Source organism: Pseudopipra pipra, chromosome 6 (assembly GCF_036250125.1).
Source record: "Pseudopipra pipra isolate bDixPip1 chromosome 6, bDixPip1.hap1, whole genome shotgun sequence".
Classification (NCBI taxonomy): Eukaryota; Metazoa; Chordata; class Aves; order Passeriformes; family Pipridae; genus Pseudopipra; species Pseudopipra pipra.
In genome coordinates, this window is record NC_087554.1 from 49,057,642 (window position 1) to 49,076,864 (window position 19,223).

At 39.2% G+C, this 19,223-nt stretch overlaps 1 protein-coding gene across 1 annotated transcript in view; it reads left to right on the forward strand.

Annotated features, from left to right (window-relative positions):
* The window catches only part of SLC24A4 (solute carrier family 24 member 4), a 98,791-nt gene that overhangs the window by 50,683 nt on the left and 28,885 nt on the right, over positions 1-19,223 (forward strand). Inside the window, exons 3-10 of the mRNA XM_064659013.1 lie at positions 6,619-6,695; positions 7,910-7,984; positions 9,842-9,926; positions 14,122-14,225; positions 14,960-15,034; positions 16,007-16,032; positions 16,683-16,736; positions 17,795-17,877. Of these exons, the coding sequence (XP_064515083.1) occupies positions 6,619-6,695; positions 7,910-7,984; positions 9,842-9,926; positions 14,122-14,225; positions 14,960-15,034; positions 16,007-16,032; positions 16,683-16,736; positions 17,795-17,877 (579 nt within the window). The remainder of the gene's footprint in view (positions 1-6,618; positions 6,696-7,909; positions 7,985-9,841; positions 9,927-14,121; positions 14,226-14,959; positions 15,035-16,006; positions 16,033-16,682; positions 16,737-17,794; positions 17,878-19,223) is intronic.

Below are 19,223 nucleotides of genomic sequence, written 5' to 3' on the forward strand. Positions count from 1 at the left end.
CTTGTAAGTTTTATAAGTTACCAGCTTTCATGTATAAAAGCAGTTGCTGAGTATACAATTTTTCTTCACTGACAATTTAAAGTTAAGGACATGTTAGCTTGTGATTTTAGAAAGGGTTATTTTAGAATTTGAGATTTATATTTTTTCATTAATTTAAGCTTCCTGTAATTCTTTGAAAATATACCTTTAATGTACTATGGCACATTTATTATATCTAATTTGGGAAGCATTATTAAAAAGGAGGACTTTCATCTGATACATTTTATATTTGAGTAAATATAGTTTCACTGTGATGGTAAGATCCTTGCGTTCACTTTGTTTCTGGTGTTAACAGTAGAATACATAACAAAAACAAGTCAATACTTTTCTATGAGCAAAAATAGCCTGCTGTTCTTTTCTAAAGTACACAATTACTGTCACAATATTGACAGTGCACTGGTTGTGCAAGAGGATCAGATGAGTGTATTATGTCATTCCCCGAGACTACCCACATGTACTGAGGTCACCACAGTAGTTTCTAAAACTGTCACCACTTCAGCACCTGAGCTAATACGTGAAACATGACAGGACCCTTTTGACATTGCTGGAAAAGAGATTATGGGAGGAATTTCTCCCATTGCCTTCAGGATGCTTTCAAAGTTGTTACCATCTTTCTGTAAAAATCTTCCCAGTGCACTGATTTTGAAGAGCAGTATGGGCTAAAGCCACAAATGTTTTGAAAACAAGAGTGATTCTAAGACATTCTGTTCATTGCAACTCAACTGATATAGGCCCTATGCATTCGGGGAGATGATGTTGGAAGAAGTGTTGATTTTTTGGCTTTCAGTCAAATCTTCTAGCAGATTATATTAGTAAAGAATTATAAATTAATGCAAGTTGCAGTACCATGAAGTCTGTGGCAAGTTCAACTGCTGTCATACAAACTGTTGACATTTTGCTGCTGACACCAGGTAACAATGCATGCGGTTTCTTGACAGACATAAAGAAGCTCACGCAATAATGAGTCTGTTCACTGTCACTGAGGCACAATTATATATGTATGAACACAACACCAGGCCTTGGAAAGATGAGGATCTGAAATGTGAAAAGGGAGTTGCATATAAGCTGAAATACTAAGTGCAGAGGTGCCTAAAGCTGCTTGCAGTGCTTAAACAAATAATACAAATTTGAAATATTCAAGCTGGCTTGTGAATATGATTATTAAGGGGATAAAAGTGGAAGTATGTAATTCTGTCTCTGTCTGTCCTTCTTCCTCTTATACCTGTGCCCTGGGTGCATCTGATGATCAGCAATCCCTGAAGGCCAGGGCAAAGGGATAGGCGTTGCCATCTGTAAATGTAACATGTCCTCAAGGGACAGAGGAACATGGGCAGAGGAGCAAGAGGCAGGCTTAGAAGGGGCAGTGGGCTTCTGCATATATTTGAGTGACCCCCTTCCTGCTAAGGCAGGAGCCAATTGCACATCTTCCTTCAGACATCTACAGATTCCTTTTCCCTGTGAGGAAAAATTTTAAGAGTTGTAGTGGGTTTGCATGTAGTTGAATGCTTAGCAGGTGTTAAGAGTTGGCATGTTTGTTGTGAGTAAATCAACTGCTAATAAGGTGAAGAAATCACATGTCAAGGCAGGTTATAAAACCACAGATCCACGTGGTTGTTGAGATGGTTGTCAGGCTTAGGAGATTTTAAAATTTAACTTCATTGGCAGCCTGCCTGTCACAGTAGAGATAGGGCATGTGGGAACAATGCTCTGACGACACCCGGGATTAATCCGGTAACAGCCTAAATCCAGGCAGGTGTCACTGGCGTGCCAGGGTTACCCCAGCTGCTGCCTGCCAGCACTTCACTTCAGAGCCATGCAGACAGCTTATGCTGTGCAGCTGCTCTTAGGTTCTGTTCTGAGACGTGCTATTTGCATGCCTTGTATAGCTCTTTAGCCACAGACAGCTCAGCCAGAGCTTTTTATCAACAGTGAATCATCCTTTCTGTCATACCATAGTAAAGGATTTTTTTGTGTCCATGACTCAGAGAAAAAGGTGGTGGTGTCCCCTCCAAGTCGTAGCTGGATAAGCTGCTTTTGTTTCCCCACTCGTTTCATGATTGGAGAGAGGGAATGAGCTGCAGAATGATGGCAATTTCAATATACACTTGGCTTTTTAGTGCCCTCCCTTCCTCCTCAAATCTGTGCTGGATAAGATGAGCTGTAGCAGCCACGAGTTTGCAACAGTACCAGCAGGATAAATATTTCTGGATTTCTAGCTGATTTTAAGATGATCAGTGTATGTTCCCTTCCTTTTTTTGGCAAAGGTTAGCCCCATTAGATGTACTGCTCTTCATTTCATCTCCTTCTCCCATCTGTTCTGTCTCTTTTCAGTAGAAACCAAGGAGATGTAGCTCCCACTCAGGCAGCGAGATAGCTCCGTCTCCCATATATGAGAAAATATCTGTGTGAAGTAGAGTGGTGCCCTGCCATGTACACAAATCACATTGTACTGTGAAGGCAGGCTGTGCTCTCTCAAACTCTGATAAAGCCATATCCTCTCTGTCAGCTTAAACAGATGAGGGAATACCACTGCCCCTCTCAGTTCGGTGTTGTTGAATTCCCAGGCCTAAGCTAGGATACAGAAACAACTTGTTTCTGAGAAACCAGATTATCAAAGCAGTAGGTAAGAAAAACAAATAATTATTTAAAATAATAAAATCATTTTATTTACAGCTAGTAAATAAAGAACAGTGCATGTAGATGAGGTATACAGAACTTATAGATGACAGTTGGACAAAACCTAAGATTATCTGTATAATAAAGCCATAAAGACAGCAAATGTTTATACCAAAAAACTCCAAACTGTGCCTTAGAACTCACTGGTAGATAGCCATTTCATTAAGGAAAAAAGCTCCAGAGCATTGTTTCATTTCCCTGCTTTTTGAAGATTTTATAGTGTCTCTTTGTGAGAACAACTGCATGCCATGAGTTCTGTGTAGAGAGGAGCATTATCTTTGAGAAAAGTTGTCTTCATGTTAATTCATTTAATATTACCTCTGCGAGGCAAGCAGATATTTATTACACGTAATTGTTTATTACTAATACTATTATCACCAGACTATATTTGAAGCAAGACCATTTGCAGTGAAGATAGTTTGTATTTGTTTTGTGATCAGATGTCTAGGCTCATTTTTATCTTCTGGCTCTTACCTTTGCCGTCTTCTGGACTTCTAATTTCCTATTTAGTATTAACTGTGGATAACTGAAGTCCCATTAGAAGTATTAGAAAGATAGTGATTTTTGTTCATGCTTCTTAAAACCAGTTTATACTGACTTGACCATATATATATTGTGAAATATTTTGAGTTATACTGTGAAATATTTTTTAGCCAACTGAATGAGATTACCAGGTAGGTAATACTTCCCAGGTAGCACATGCATTTTGCAAGGTTAGGGGACAGGCGTATATTCCCTCTGCTGTATGGGGGGAGTAAAGGGGATGGTGCTTCTGACACAAACACCTGTGATGGGAGCCGCAAACCTTTGCATCTGATTATGTGAAAGGATCTACCTCATGTGCAGGGTCCTGTTATCATTGCTACAGACTTGGGCCAGGGCTCTGTTCTTTCCTTTCCTAATGCATTGCTGGAATATGTGTATTCTCACAGCTGCATCTTGAATGGAGGAGGCAGAGTACAAAATGGGAGATGCAGTACAAAAAATAGTATACGTGTCCTGAATACATCCATGTGGGCATGGTTTCAGCTAGTGATGTAAGAACAACCATATTATGTAAGATGCCAGCAGCTCTGGGTCTTTTCTCCCAAAGGAGAAGTTTCCTTAATGCTTTTCTAGTTAGTAATCACTTCAGTTAATATCAGTTGTTAATAGGCAGAATTTATTTAAAACCACATGCTTTGGGTGCATTATAAGAATGTCAACTGTGAATACAGTTGAGACAGACTTATCTGTAGTTTTGAGACTTATCTGTCTCAAAACTACAATGCAACCACTTTTCTCTTGGTTTATGTATATTTCCACCATCCCTTTTGTTGTCTGATGGTAACAGTGATGAAAACTAAACAAAAAGGAGGAAGTTTTATTCACATATTTTGGTTTTAGAAGTACTTGAATTTGTTTGGCTTGATAGGCAAATCTCTGTTATTTACAGCGTGGTTGGCATTTGTATGGTAATGCTATTTTCTTAGACTGTTCCATAAGGTCACAAATCTCATTAGAGTGCAAATCGTGGCCCTTGAAGACAATGGAGTTCTGTAGCAGCTCAGACCACTTTCTTGAAGCTAGTCCTGGAAACTGTTGTGCTGATAGTCTTTAGTCACTGAAGTATTCTGCATGCCCTTGAATGTGAGCAATGGGGTATTATTGTGCTATTGTGCTGATGTATTTATATATTTATTTCCACTATTGTTTTCATTTTTCCTGGTGGTGGCAATAGGAGGACCAGGAATAGAATGTTTCCCTAGGAGTAGGATCAGATTCCGGAGTACCCAAGCAAAATTTACTACAGTTGTGTATAGTTTTTGTTGTCTGAGATGTAAAAGAAAAGGAAAGCTCTATTCAGTACCACATGCTGATACTGGTTCCAGTCAGAATATAACAGTAAGACTAGATCTTAATGGAAAGCCTAATGCAAATCAATAACGGAATTAGAGTCAGTCGTTGCTACTGAACGTCTGTTGTTATGCTAAATATTCTGCAGTGTTAGTATTTTTAACAAAAGTATAGTGGTTCTCAAATATGTTAACTTCAAATTTTGAAAGGTAAGTATGAATTATGTATATAAGGTTTTAAACACTGCTTGTTGCCACTGTATTAATTCAAAGATAATATATTTATGATAGTGGGCACTAAGGAAAAAACAGCTAAAGGATATTCAACTTTACATGGGGAAACTGTTCGAATCTGTCAAGCTAGACATTTTCAATATATGTAAGTGTGTGTAGTACAGATAAGAAGAGACACTTTTGTATTTATCTAAAACTGAAAGACTAAGTAGATGAGAAGTCATTTGGGTCTTTAAAATTAGATTTTCCTCTCACTGCAGCTAAGATTTTCAAGTGTGTTTGGTGATTACAGGTAACTCAAATTTAAGATCCTCTAAAAAGTGTAATCTTCAAAGAGTTACAGTTCAACGTTTCCTGAAAATAAGGCTGGGTTAGTGTGTTTTAAGTTTAGTAGCTAAAAAACATCAACCATACCTCAATTTCTTTTTTTTCTATGTTCATGGTTATTGTTTGCAGAATTATATCAAAAATAGAGAAAATATGACATTGAAATTTAAAATGGGACAGCATAAATATCATATATTCTGCTCTTAAGCATTTCTTTAATGTGGCAGACTTGAATATGGGGAAGATGCTCATATATTCCCTGTTTCCTTTGCCATGATTCAGTATAGTCTGTAAATTTGTTAGAACTTTCTGGAGCTTATCTTGTTGTCAAGCTACATCTGCAACTCCTTGTAGAAAGGAACATACCTTTCTAAATAATAATTTATTGATTTCAGTTCATTTGGATTCCAGTGGATTCCAGTATTCAGCACTAGCTGCACCTCAGGTACTGTGTTTAGTTTTGGGTCCCTCATTACAAGAAAGACATTGAGATGCTGGAGCATTCTCAGGGAAGGGCAACAGAGCTGGTGAAGGGTCTGGAGCACAAATCCTGTGAAAAGCAGCTGAGGGAACTGGGGGTGTTTAGCCTGGAGAAAAGGAGGCTCAGGAGAGACCTTATTGCTCTCTACAACTACCTGAACGGAGGTTGTAGCCAGGTGAGGGTTGGACACCAGGAAGAATTTCTTCCCTAAGAGGGTTGTTGAGCTTTGGAGTGGGCTGCCTGGCAACATTGTGGAGTCACCATCCCTGGAAGTGTTCAAGAAATGACTGGATTTGGCACTTGGTGCTATGGTTTAGTTGGCATGGTGGTGTTCATTCAAAGGTAGGACTCTATGACTTCAGAGGTCTTTTCCAACCTTTATGATTATGTAAAATAATTTCCACCCTTAGACTTCCCAGACTCCTGTCTGAGGCACCATAGATCTTTATCCCTGCCTGTCTTGTCAGTCACAGTCAGAAATCCCCAAACTCATGTCTTTGAATGTTCCTGTTGTTCACCTACCATTTATGCTTCATTCCTTCCTTCAACAGATTTAGATAGTAGACTTTCTTTAGAAAGTGCTTGGAATCACTTTAATATTTGTGAAATGATTTGCAAGACTGCAGAACGCTATAGTTTATAGCTAAGAGACTGATAGAAGGTTACAACCATTGCATAATTTTTCAGATAAGACACAAAGTCAGAAATATTGTTTCAGGATGAATTTTTGTACCTGTACCTATCACAGAGGAGATGATAGTATAAATAAGGCTTTAAGAATGGGAAACTCTTAGTACAGTGGAGGTTAGTTTAAGTCACTGGAGTGATGATAATAGTACCTCAATATCAGTTCTTTGTTTTTTCTGCAGAGAAGAAAAGAAATTCTGAAATGGCAAACTATAATGTAATACATCAGAAGAGACACTCATGTTTGATCATATGTTTCTACAGATTAATCCTTATTTTTCACTCTTCTCTTTATAAAGGCTGTAATTTTTTTTTTTTAAAAGTATATTTCTCTTTTAGCCATTCATGAATTTCCTGAAGATATCTTTACAAATAAAGAACGTCGGCAAGGAGGAATTCTGCTTCATATCATTGCTGTAAGTTTTTCTCTGCTGTGCTTAATTTTTGTTTTCTTTTTATGTTATTTATTTTTGTTCTTCTTTTAATTTTTAATAAGATATTAATCATCTTAGAGACCTTACTAAGTAGAGCTCTGGATATATCAACATGTTTCTAATACTTTGATGTCAGTGTTTCTAATATGTCTATATGTAGAGTACAAGTGCTTAAAAGGTAACATCTTAGGGACGTGGTATAGTGGTGGACTTGGTATTGTCAGTTTAACAGTTGGACTTGGTGATCTTAAGAGTCTTTTCCAACCTAAACGATTCTATAACTCTATGTTTTATTTAGGAAAATTATGCAAGTCTGAATTTGCAATGCCTACTCATTCATCCTCTTGGAGATAAAATCATGGCAGCATGGATCACAGACTTCTGCTCGTATTTCATCTTATATAGAGAGTTTGGGATTCCTTTATTAAAGACATTTAGCATGGTGTAGAAGATTCTTGTGTCTCTTTCCTTCCTTTTGTGCCTCTATGCAAAAGATACAATCGTAATTAAAAACAACTCAAAATAAATATAGAAAGTATCATGTGGAGTTTTACATTTTATTGTAGAAAACACAAAGCAAGTAAGGCCTGCAGGCTCCAGTTTTTCATTCCCAGCTCAGGGAAGGTAAGAAGGAGTTGTGTTTGATGGACAACAGCAAGATTAGGCCCACTGCATGGGCACAGCACAGAAAGCCACATAAGACAGTAGGAGAATCACATGTATGCAGGGAACCAGGATCATTCCCAGGAGTTTTGGTGCAGTGATGCATGGCCAGGGTCCGCTCATTTCCAATTGTAATTATTTCCTGAGTATTATTGTAATTATTTCCTGAGTTAGTCAACTTGGTATTACTTTCTATTTAATTACTTGGTCTGATAATTAATTGAAAATATAGAAGATGATTATGTAACTTCGTAAGCCTTATCCATTACTTTTCTTTATATGAAGTCTGTTGTGGCACCCTATTCTGTCAAACTGTGGTACCTTTCACATTCAAGAATCTGACAAACATTCTTGTTCTAAACTAAATCTTACATTCAAAAATCTGGTTTCACGCAGGGAGATTTTTATTTGAAATGGAATAAAAAATAAAGCCATATATTTCTGCTAGTTTGAATAAAAATAGCATTACCTTTTTTCCTCTTTTCATGTACAGGAAAAATCTGAAGCATTTTCTGAATTTATTTTCTTTACAGGCTCTTTATATGTTCTATGCTTTGGCCATAGTATGTGATGACTTCTTTGTTCCATCCTTAGAGAAAATTTGTGAGGTATGTTAGAGAACTTTATTACTGTTTTGGAATTTTATGTAGAGAATATTACAGAATCAAACATTTTTGTGATCGCTGTTTGCAGTTCTGTCCTGTCAACTTTTTGACCTTGATCCTTTTCAAGTGATTTGAGCTTCCATCAAAAAATGAACCTGTGGTCTGTGCACACTTGTTCCATGGCTACACTCAAGCAGAAAAAATCAGAGATTTAATGAGATCAGATAGCAAAACTCACTCTTAAAATACCTGAAGCATGTAGCTAGAAGAGATATGGCTTATGGATGAGTTGGGTTTATTATTGTACTCCTGGTTTTAATAGTCACTTGTGAAAAGAAATCATAAATAGATTAATTAATGTATTATGCAAATCTAATTGCACATCTACCACTGTATCATCAAGGAGAAAGGAAGTGTATGTGGTTCTAGCATAAAGTGGAGAAAAGGGAGAATGTGTGATGGTTTGATATGGAAAGAGAATACACATTTTTTAAGCAAAAAAAAAAAGTAAATATTATGCCTTTATGTAATTGTTGAGAAGACTTTGCAAAAATTACGTGGGATTCTAATTCAGTGATTTGATGGGGACAGGGTAGAATTTATACTTGGCATGTAAATGTTGTTTTAAGTAAGACTTTGGTGAACTACTATGAAATGAATACACAGTACAAATATAGATATTAATTCCTTTTTGAGGGCAAAATGAAAATCTCATCTGCTTTGTTTTTAAACAAAAATATGAGTGACCATTTTCTGAAGAACTCCTTTAGCTAGTTAAAAAGTCTTTTTTCCTATGGCTATATGTACTAAATTTCTGTTATTGTTACAGCTATGTACTTACACTTAGCAGAAGAAGAACAAATAGAAGATAAGGGAGGTGGTCAATAATAGTAAGATACTCAATAGGGATCTTTCCCTTCAGTTGTTCTGTTTTCAGTGTGCACCTTAGACACCATATTTAAATTGTACCACTTTGGTTGTACCAGTTACTGGTTACTGATCCTTCATAAAATCTTTACCTCTTGTCTCATGTTCTGCTGAACATTAAAACAGCTTAGAAGAGTTCAAATAGCACACTCAGCTTTGAGATCCTGCAACAGTATGACTGGTAACAGATCAAATTTGTGTTTATGTTTTGTCAAGTTCTGTAGGGTGCCATTGTCATCAGCTCAGAATGGTTTCAGCCAACTTGCATGAAAAATACAGTATTTTTATACTTGTCCTTTTGTCACTGATTACTTTTGTATCCTTGAAGGAAAAATAGTGTACTAAAGATGAGCTTAGAGACTCTCAAAAAGGAAAAAACTTTTCCATAAAACCTGTTTATAGTTCAAGGGAAAGATTTTCATATGGTGTTAAATTGATGCAGCCCACTTATGAAGCTATGCATGTTTATGCTGGTCTGAGAACTCTAGGTTATCTATATCCTATTAGAGCTTAAGAGACACTCATAAAAATAGATCTGTCTACCATACACAGGCCTCTGTGTCTAATTGGACTAATTTTATCTGTGTCAGCGGACTCACTTTTGATTAACAGTTGTTAAGTGAAGCCAGAATCATGCCAGCTGTTAGTAAGATTTATTCACAGAGGTTATATTTTTCTTGTATGGATTTTTATTTTCAAATTTTAGAAGCCCCAAGAGTTGCCCTTAATTCTTGAATGATTGTGTTTAGAATTTCAAAAGTAAATTAATGAAAACAATTTGAGATGTTTACAATCTTTTTGAATCTGCAGAGATGCTTTTCTTTGATCAGCTGCATGTAAGCCACAATTGACTATTCAGTTACACACATAACTGTAGAACTCCACAATGTAAATACAGTAACAGTGTTGAAATTACCAATTGTTTTCTTCCAGAAACTACATTTGAGTGAAGATGTTGCTGGAGCCACATTCATGGCAGCAGGGAGCTCCACTCCAGAACTGTTTGCATCTGTTATAGGTATGGAGCCCACACACAGTCTTTTATTAGATCTGCTGTTAAAAAATCAGCAGCAGATCAAGCACAGGTACCCAAAAGTGCTACCATTCTTCTGTCAATTTATAATCAGCAATTGCAGCTGTCAGCTAGTCTGTGGTTCATGGTATAATTAACTACTCAAAATATCTCATGAAACTATGAGTCTCCTCTCAAAACATAGAGAGGAATGTCTCATTCTGAACACAGGAAGTAAAAGGAGAGATTCATTGAAGTCCCCTGAGAGATAATTTGATATATTTGGAAATGGATTAAGAGCAGCCCTGAGGAAAAAGACTTGGGGGTGTTGGATGATGAGAAGCTCATCATGATCTGTCAATGTGCAGCCCAACATGCATTTGCAGCCCAGAATATCAACTGTGTCCTGGGCTGCATCACAAGAAGCGTGGCCAGTAGGTCGAGGGAGGTAATTCTGCCCCTCTACTCCATTCTCATGAGACCCCACCTAGAGTACTGCCTCCAGCTCTAGGGTTTCTGTTGGAAGGGACCATTAAAGGTCACCTAGTCCAACCCTCTCCAATAATCAGGGACATCTCCAACTAGATGAGATTGCTCAGAGCTCCATCCAACCTGACCTTGAATGTTTCCAGGGGTGGGGCCATCACTGAGCAATCTGTACCAGCATCTCACCACTCTCATTGTAGAAAATTTCTTCCTTTTATCTATTCTGCATCTACCCTCTTTTTAATTTAAACCCATTACCCCTTGTTCTAGAGGTCCTACTAAAAAGTTTGTCCATATCTTTCTTTTAAGATCCCTGTAAGTATTGAAAGGCAGTAACAAGATCTCCTCAGAGCCTTCACTTCTCCAGGCTGAACAAACTCAACTCTCCCAGTCTGTCCTCACAGGAAAGGTGTTCCACTCCTGATCATCTTTGTGGCCCTCCTCTGGACTCGCTTCCGCAGGTCCGTGTCCCTCCTGTGCTGGGGATCCCACTCCAGATGGGGCCTCACAAGAGCAGAGTAGAGGGGCAGAATCTCCTCCTTTGACCTGCTGGCCACGCTGCTTTTGATGTAGCCCAGGATGCATTTGGCTTTCTGGGCTGCAAGGGCACATTGCCAGCTCATGCTCAGCCTCTCATCCACCAGCACCCCTCAAGTCCTTCTTGGCAGGGCTGCTCTCAATCTGTTCATCCCTCAGCCTGTTTTGGTACTAGGGATTGCCATGAACCAGATGTGGGACGTTGCACTTGGCCTTGTTGAACCTCATGAGGTTCACATGCACCCACTTCCTGAGCTTGTCCAAGTCCCTCTGGATGGCATCCTGTTACTCAGGTGTGTCAACTGCACTACATATCTTGATGTTGAACTGCAGAGTTGCTGAGGATGCACTCGATCCCATGCCTATGTCATTGATAAAGATATTAAACACTACTTGTCCCAATATGTACCTCTGAGGGACATTAGTTATTACCAATGTTTATGGGGACTCTGAGCCATTAACCACTACCCTCTGGATGCAACCATCCAACCAATTCCTCATTCACTGAACAGTCCACCCATCAAATCCACATCTCTACAATTTAGGGAGGAGGACATTGTGGGAGACTGTGTCACACACAGATGACATTCATAGTTCTTCCTTCCCTTGTCCACTGATGCAGTCACTCCATCATAGAATGCCACTAGGCCAGTCAAGCAGGAGCTGCCCTTGGTGAATCCATACTGGTTCTCTGTAATCCCCTCCCTGTTCTCCATGTGCCTCAACACAATGTCTTGTAGGATCTGTTCCATAGTCATCCCAGGCACAGAACTGAGGCTGACAAGTCAGTAGTTCCCAGGGTCCTCCTTCCATGGGAGTGGTTTCCCTTTTCCCAGTCACTTGGGACTTCACCTGACTGCCATGACTTTTCAAATATCACAGAGGGTGGCTTGGCAACTACATCAGCCGGTTCCTTCAGGACTCTGGAATACATTTTGTCAGGTCCCATGGACATACACACAGGTTCCTCGGGTGGTCACAAACCTCATCTTCTCTTACAGTGAGAAGATCAGAAAACTGTTGCTGAAAGAGACTCCAGGCCAATTTAGTGTATAAGATAAAGAGAGCAGGTCCTTTAATGAGGCCGTAGGCCCAGGGGAATACACACCACGCACATGCACCCAGAGAGTGGTTCTATGATTTTATAATAAGGTCCACCCAATCCCAGATCTGTCCAGCACTGGTTCTGCCCCCCGACATACTCCTTTGGGAATTAGGTCTGGGGGCCTTTGGGACCCCTTGTTCGTCAAGCTGGTGTCCTGCAGCTCCTCATGGTCACTGTATTGATGGCAGCCTTAGCTTGGATGCCCGCCTGGCACAGCGCCTGCATCCCAGAACTCCTGGGCTCAAGTGATCCGTCAGGCTCAGCCTCCCTGGCAGCTGGGACTACAGGCGTGCGCCACTTATATAAAGATGGACTTTGCTCCCCACAGTTCCCATCTTCCCATTCACTCAAGGGGTGCAGGAAGACAGGTTGCCAATGGGGACTGAGGCAAAATGTTGTTGAGTACTTCAGCCTCCTCCTCATCTGTTGTTGCCAGTTTGACAGCCTTGTTTATCAGGGGAGTATGCTTTCTTTGACCTTCCTTTTCTTGCTTACATACCTGTAGAAGCCCTTTCTGTTATTCTTTTCATCCCATGCCAAGTTCAGCTGCAGCCATGCCTTAGCCTTTTTGACCCTATCCCTACACACACAGGCAGTATCCCTATATTCTGCCTAGGATACCTGTCCCTGCTTCCACTGCCTGTGGAAGGTTGTCTTGCTGTTTAGTTTGACCAGCAGTCTTGGCTCAGCCATGATGGCGTCTTGCCTTCCTTTCCTGATTCCTTAGACCTTCAACATGGTTGTTGGGAGTTCTTGTGCTTTATGGAAAACATCCTGAGATCCAGCTCTGTCCTGCTCCCTTGTCCCTGTGGGCAGTTTCTATTGAAGTTCAAGGAGCTACTGACTAGCTCCTTGAACAGTTGAAAGTTTGCTTTCCTAAAATTCAGCGTCCTGACTTTACTTTTTGCCTGACCCATATCCCTCAGGACTGCGAACTGCACCACTGCATGATCACTGCAGCCCAGGCTGCCTCCAGTCTCACATGCACTGGTGACCAATGGTCCAGCATTGGATTCTTTATGGTAGGGCTGTCTATTACCTGGCTTAAAAAGTTATCCTCCATGCACTCCAGGAGTCTCCTGGATTGCCTACAGCTTGCCATGCTTCTTTTCCAGCAGATGTTGGATGGTTGAAGTTCCCCTAGCAGGACAAGAGCCTATGAGTGTGATGCCTCCTGTAGCTGGAGCAAGAAGGCTTTGTCAGTAGGCTCCCCTTGATCAGGTGGCCTGTAGTAGACACCGATAATGAGGTTCCCTTTGTTGGCTCAGTCTCTAATTCTTACTCGTAGTCTTTCAACCCACTTGTGAGTATTCTTCAGAGACAGCTCTTTGAAGTCTATCCATTTCTTGATGTAGAGGGCAACTGCCCCCACCCCTCTGTCCTCACCTGTCCCTTCTGAACAGCCTGTAGCCACTGATAGCAGCTTGCTAATCATGGGATTTGTCCAACCAGGTTTGGCAACTAGATTGTAGCTTTCTAGCAGCACGATGGCTTAAATTAGATAAATCTGTCTTTAGTAAAGCCTTTGTTGTCTTTCTGCTGCTATCCTGATTGACATTTTTACAAACTTTAGGGAAAGACTGTCTAAAGGAATGCATCATAACCTCACATCCAACTTACTAAAAAACAGGAAGTGTAAGCCTTTAGGGCTCACTTTAGCAATCATATAACTTTAGCGAATGTTATCTGGTTGCTCACCTGGGAGAAAGATTTCTGTGCTTTATTATACTGGAAATAAATTCCATGCTTCTAATGACTGACTGGAGATGCTTTATACTCTTTTGAATGGATTACTGCACCACTAACAATCAAACTGTGAAACAGAACTTGCTGTTGAACTAACTAGCTAGGAAATCATTTACTTTTAATAAAAGCATATATGTAGATATTTTAAGCCAGAACTGTGGAGCTGCTAGTTAAACTAAAAGCACAAATTATTCCACAGAAAAGAGAGCATTAATTATGAAACCTGCTTTGGTTAAACTTTCGAACAATTTCTTCAAGTAGTACTTGTTCTAAGTGACCTAAAATGAAATGACAGAGGTAATTATGTATGTTTTGCTCCCTCTGCAGGTGTATTTATCACTCACGGAGATGTAGGAGTAGGGACCATTGTTGGTTCAGCAGTTTTCAACATCCTCTGCATTGTTGGTGTCTGTGGATTGTTTGCAGGACAGGTTAGTAAGATATTTATCTTTATACAGTTCAGTTGCTTACAATTCACAGGTTTCCATGAGAAAATGTTAAAAAAAAATAGTCAAAGACAAAAATGGCATTGTGAAAAATGTCAAATATTAGAAAGAATTTGCAAATGCTTTACAAATAGCAAATGTTTCCAAAAAGTTCAACTGTAATTTCAGCACTCTGAACGTGTAGCATACAGAGGAAAAGAGAAAACTGGTTCCTCTTCATAAAATACAATGTGTTTACAGTCAACTGATTGGTGGCGTATGCTGATCCTTTCTGGTACTGATGATGACCAAAGAATCTAGACACAAGCATGAGATTTTTTCCATCTACTGAGTGGATGGTTAAACTGTGTATCATATTTTTTCAGGTAGTAAGTCCAATATATTGGATACAAATACAATGAAGAGGGAACCATTGATCTGCTGCAGTACAATAAATTGTATTTTACAATTGAAATTATGAACAAATCAAATATCATTAGTAAGAAATGTATTTAATTAATGGAAGTTTCTATATGATTTTTGTTACTGGTGGTTGTCATGGATCCGTTTTCTAACAGACTGGTATGTCTTTCTGCTAGCAGAAAACTGCAATTGGTTTCAGAATTATTGCCAGTAATACTAATAATTTTGCTCATACACCTAAGTTATTGCAAGATATGGACCTTTTTTTGTCTTTGTAATTGAATATTTTTGTTGGCTGAAGGTGTGGTATTTTTCAGGTGGTTTGTCTTACCCAGTGGGCTGTGTTCCGGGATTCCGTATACTACACGATATCTGTGATCGTACTTATTGTTGTAAGTACTTCTCTTATCAATTAATGTGTTTCATTGCTTGAATTTTTGGAGGACCAGAATGCTAACCATTGATACACACTGGCAAATAATTATTTTCTTAGCTAGTTCTAGTTACATCCGGAAGTGAGGGCTCAGCTCCACAATGTGTGGTCCAAATATGAAAATTTCATACAGCCCCACAGAATATTTGTCCATCGTGCCCATCAGTGTCCATTTATCTTGTACCTACGGTTTGTAAAGTTCTGCAGGCTACTGTTACTCAGTGCAATTAGTACTCTTTTCTGACCTAAGGTACTGCTTGCTGTGGAACTGAAAAATTTTGAGCTGCACTTCTATTTTAAATAGGGAAGATGACTGTTTCTTGCTTCTACACAGTAATTTTATTTCACAGATTCTGGGTAAGTTTTTCCAAGTAGAGCACAGGTGAGATACCACTTTGTTCATCCAGAGCAGTGTAGTACACATTTAATGTATCTGGTGTCAAGGCAGGGAAGAACCCACTCAGTTTGTATTTTGTAGTAAAAATGAATCACCAGCTGTGTATTCAGTTGTGGGAGTTACATAGGGTGGCGTAAAACGTGTATAACCACTTGGCCCAAGAACAGAAGTAAAATAGCTGCCTTTTCTGCTAAAACTAGTCTAACTGTTAAAAGGACTCCAGAATAAATGTCTTTGCTATCATTTACACAGCACAGCATGTGGGTACGTGTGAACATATCTGTCTTTTGCATGCTTGCGCCATTTTACTAAATAGTATTTTTAACTGTCACTGACAGGGATCTAAGCCTTTTTCACAAGGTTTGTGTTTTGTGAGGGGCACAATCCATACAGTGGAAGTTCTGATTAGAAAGGGTCAAAACTCGAGTAGGTCTGGCTAAATATGGCTGATATTTGCTAAACAATTTGACTCATTTGCAAGATAGATCAGAGAAATGGTCAATTTATGTGTTTCCTTTTTTCTCCTTCTTCTAGTTTATATATGATGAGAAAATAGAATGGTAAGTTGTGTAAATTATTCCATAGAGTTCTGTATTTGCCATGAGGGTGATCAGTAAATAGAGTTGCAGTGTAATTGACTTTCATTCCTACACACTGAGAGTATGAGCTGGATTTCACATCTATGTATTTTCTTTAGTTTTAATTTTTATGAGGATCAGGGAAAACTAAAAGAAAATGTAAAAACCTGGAAACATTAAAGTACAGAGGCTATACATAAGGCCTAAAGATTCACATGTGCAGAGAGGGTAACCAAAGTTCCTCTGCTCTGGTTCTGACTGGTTGACATTTATGGGCATGCTAGGTGTCCCAAAACAGAAGCATCTTCTGACAGAGTGCTCTCAGAGTGCTTGGCCTGTGCTCCAGCACTGAAATCACAAAAGGCCTTGGTATTATGATCCTCAGAGGGTAGCTGTGGTTTCAGTCTGCACATTTCTGAAGTATATGCATTGCATTTTATTTGCACATTTATTGAAACTTGAGAGTCTGCTTCCCCCTTCATTCTGCTGAGACACCATCTAATCTTAATGATGTGAATTTGGTGTACACAAATGTGACTTGTACCAGATGTTTAAGGCACACTCCTACATAAAACTTGTAAAGCATACAGCTGTTTAAATGGCCTCCTAACACTTCTTTTTGTCTCTTTGAGGTGGGAAAGCCTTGTACTCATCATTATGTATTTATTCTACATACTTATTATGAAGTAAGTGCTTCTCCTTGGTATGCCTTTTAAGTGTTAACTGACTTTCATTCTTTTGGTCTGGTTTGTCCTTGGCCTTCCTGCATTAGGACAATACAACCAGTCATGTTTCTGTGTAAGATCACTTGTTTTTTCATGCTTACTCAGTTTCTTTCTAGATTTGTGCTCAATCAACAGCAAATATTTTCATGCATCCTTTTCATAGTGCACGAAGGTAAAGTAGCTTTCAGAAAAAGTTGAGAGAAAATATCATTTATACAAAGTTACATGAAAAGTCCACCAGGTACTCTGGATTGTAAGCAAACACCATGTCAGCTATTACACATATTTTGTACTCCCTGAAGAACAAGGTAAAGGAACATCAGACAGACTGCTAAGCATGTATTTATCTTCAGACCATCTCATAGCAGCTTGTATACTGACATGTTCTTCTGTTGTGTCACTGCCTCTGACAGGAGAGTCAGAGGTCTGACTGTTACTTCAAGTGTCTGTGAGTCCACTCTTCTATTTCAAGTTGCTTAGACTTATGCCTTGGTGCCTTCCCCTCACGAATCACCCTTTTGGAACTCGCTTTTCTCCTACATCAAGTCTTAGCAGAGTTCATTGACAGCCCTCTTAGATCTCACCCTAGTGCTAAAGTAGATGTATTCTGTCTTTAGAAGGGTATGGTCAGCAGTCCTGGACATACTCAAGGACCCACAAAGGGAACACAGTACTGAGAGAAACAGTGAGGTGAATTGCGAGCTGATGCAGGAGGAAAGAAGCTGCTGTATAGTGAATGTCCTGGCTCCAAAATCCACAGCTCCAGCGTTTTGCCTTCACTAAATCTGCTCTAGTGCGTTTTTGCAGTTTGCTGTATGTCATGAGAGATAGGTGCAGTCCTTGCTTTCCTATCAGCTTGCCACTGAACTGAATGTCCTTTCTCTTCACTTCCCATTAGTTGTCAGAGAACATGCGTCTTGGCTTTACTGCTTGCCTGCATAAGCTGTTCTCAGACACTTAAAAATTTGCCAAGAAAATGCAAAATGCAACCTTTTCAGATCTTTCCTTTGCACTTTCAGGTACAATGTGAGGATGCAAAATTTCTTCACCCTTAGAAGCAAGAATGTGGGAAATGGTGACACAGTCAATGAGCTGGAAGATGGTAATAAATGTTATGCTTCTAGTTGTGATGACCCATCCGTTCCGTTACTATGGAAAGGTAAGGCTGAGCAGACAGGACTTGGAAAAAGCATAGTTCACAAGATATCCTTTTTATTTCTTTAATGTGGATCAAAACAGTGTTACTATTCAATCATAAGCAGTGTTAGCTTGATAATTCAGTAGTCAGACTGCCAGATTAAAAAAAAGATTTTTTTTTTGTATTCTGAAAACAAGCTGCTTTGCACATGGGCAATTTTACTGCCTTTTTATCTCCAGTGATGAGCTACAACACTGAGAAAGAAATAATTTTTTTTGCCAGGAAGAAGGTAATTTTCACTTCAAAAATCAGTTTGGAACTGGAAGCTGAGATGTGAATGTTGAAGGAGAAGACATGGGCAGATCAGTGAGCAAGAGAGATTACATATTGAGTTCAGATCCTCAGAAGAATGGCTTTCACATGCCTTAATAGCTCTGTATACATTGCCAAGCACATATGTAAAATAGAGAAATTCAGGTTCTTTGCTATCTGTGTCTTTGTCATAAAGGGTAGAAGATGATATCCAGCTTCTGGTACTGAGAATAAGCAAAGATACCTGACTATTTTTGCCTTTTTTGTAAGCCTGTTTTTTATCTTTGTCTTATCCCTCTTCTATTCCATTTCCTCTTTCTCTGTAGAGCAAAATCATTCCTAGTTTCAAAGCACAAACCATGTAATTGATTGAGCACTTGGGTTACTCTTAAAAAGTGAGGTCCCCTTGCTGTATTCTTTGCAAACATCTAGGAGGCTGAGCTCATCAGCAATGTAGGTAGCACTGAAAAGGTCCTCATGTAATAACAAATAGTGGCAAACAGGAATTTAGAGCAGACTCAGAGAATCACACTCTTTCTGCTTTTAGTTTTTAAATTGGGGTTTCTTTAAGGCATGTACTGTCACTTACCAGAGGTTTATGCAGTGACAGCACACTGCTGCTCTGGTCTCAGATATGGTGGTTAGAAAATACTGATTTAAAATTACTTCTCATAGGACATTGTAGCATAATTAAATGAAGATGTTTTTGAAATACTTCCATCTCATTTTATAATGTACTTTTGTGAACACTGACTATGGTACAGTGAATTCTGTCACTCGGGTGTGGAGGTGCATACATGCAAGGTTCAGAGAATACCTCCTAGGGCGGGTATTGCTTGTGTATTTAAGTGGGGATATGGGAAAAGGTTGATCCAGTGAAAGAACCCTCTCTAGCCCTTGTGGTAGAGGGATGACAGCACAGAGTGCTTGCCTGTCCACCTATTTCCTTTTCAGGAAATCTGAAGATTATTAAATACTTGTGAAGAACATGCAGAAAA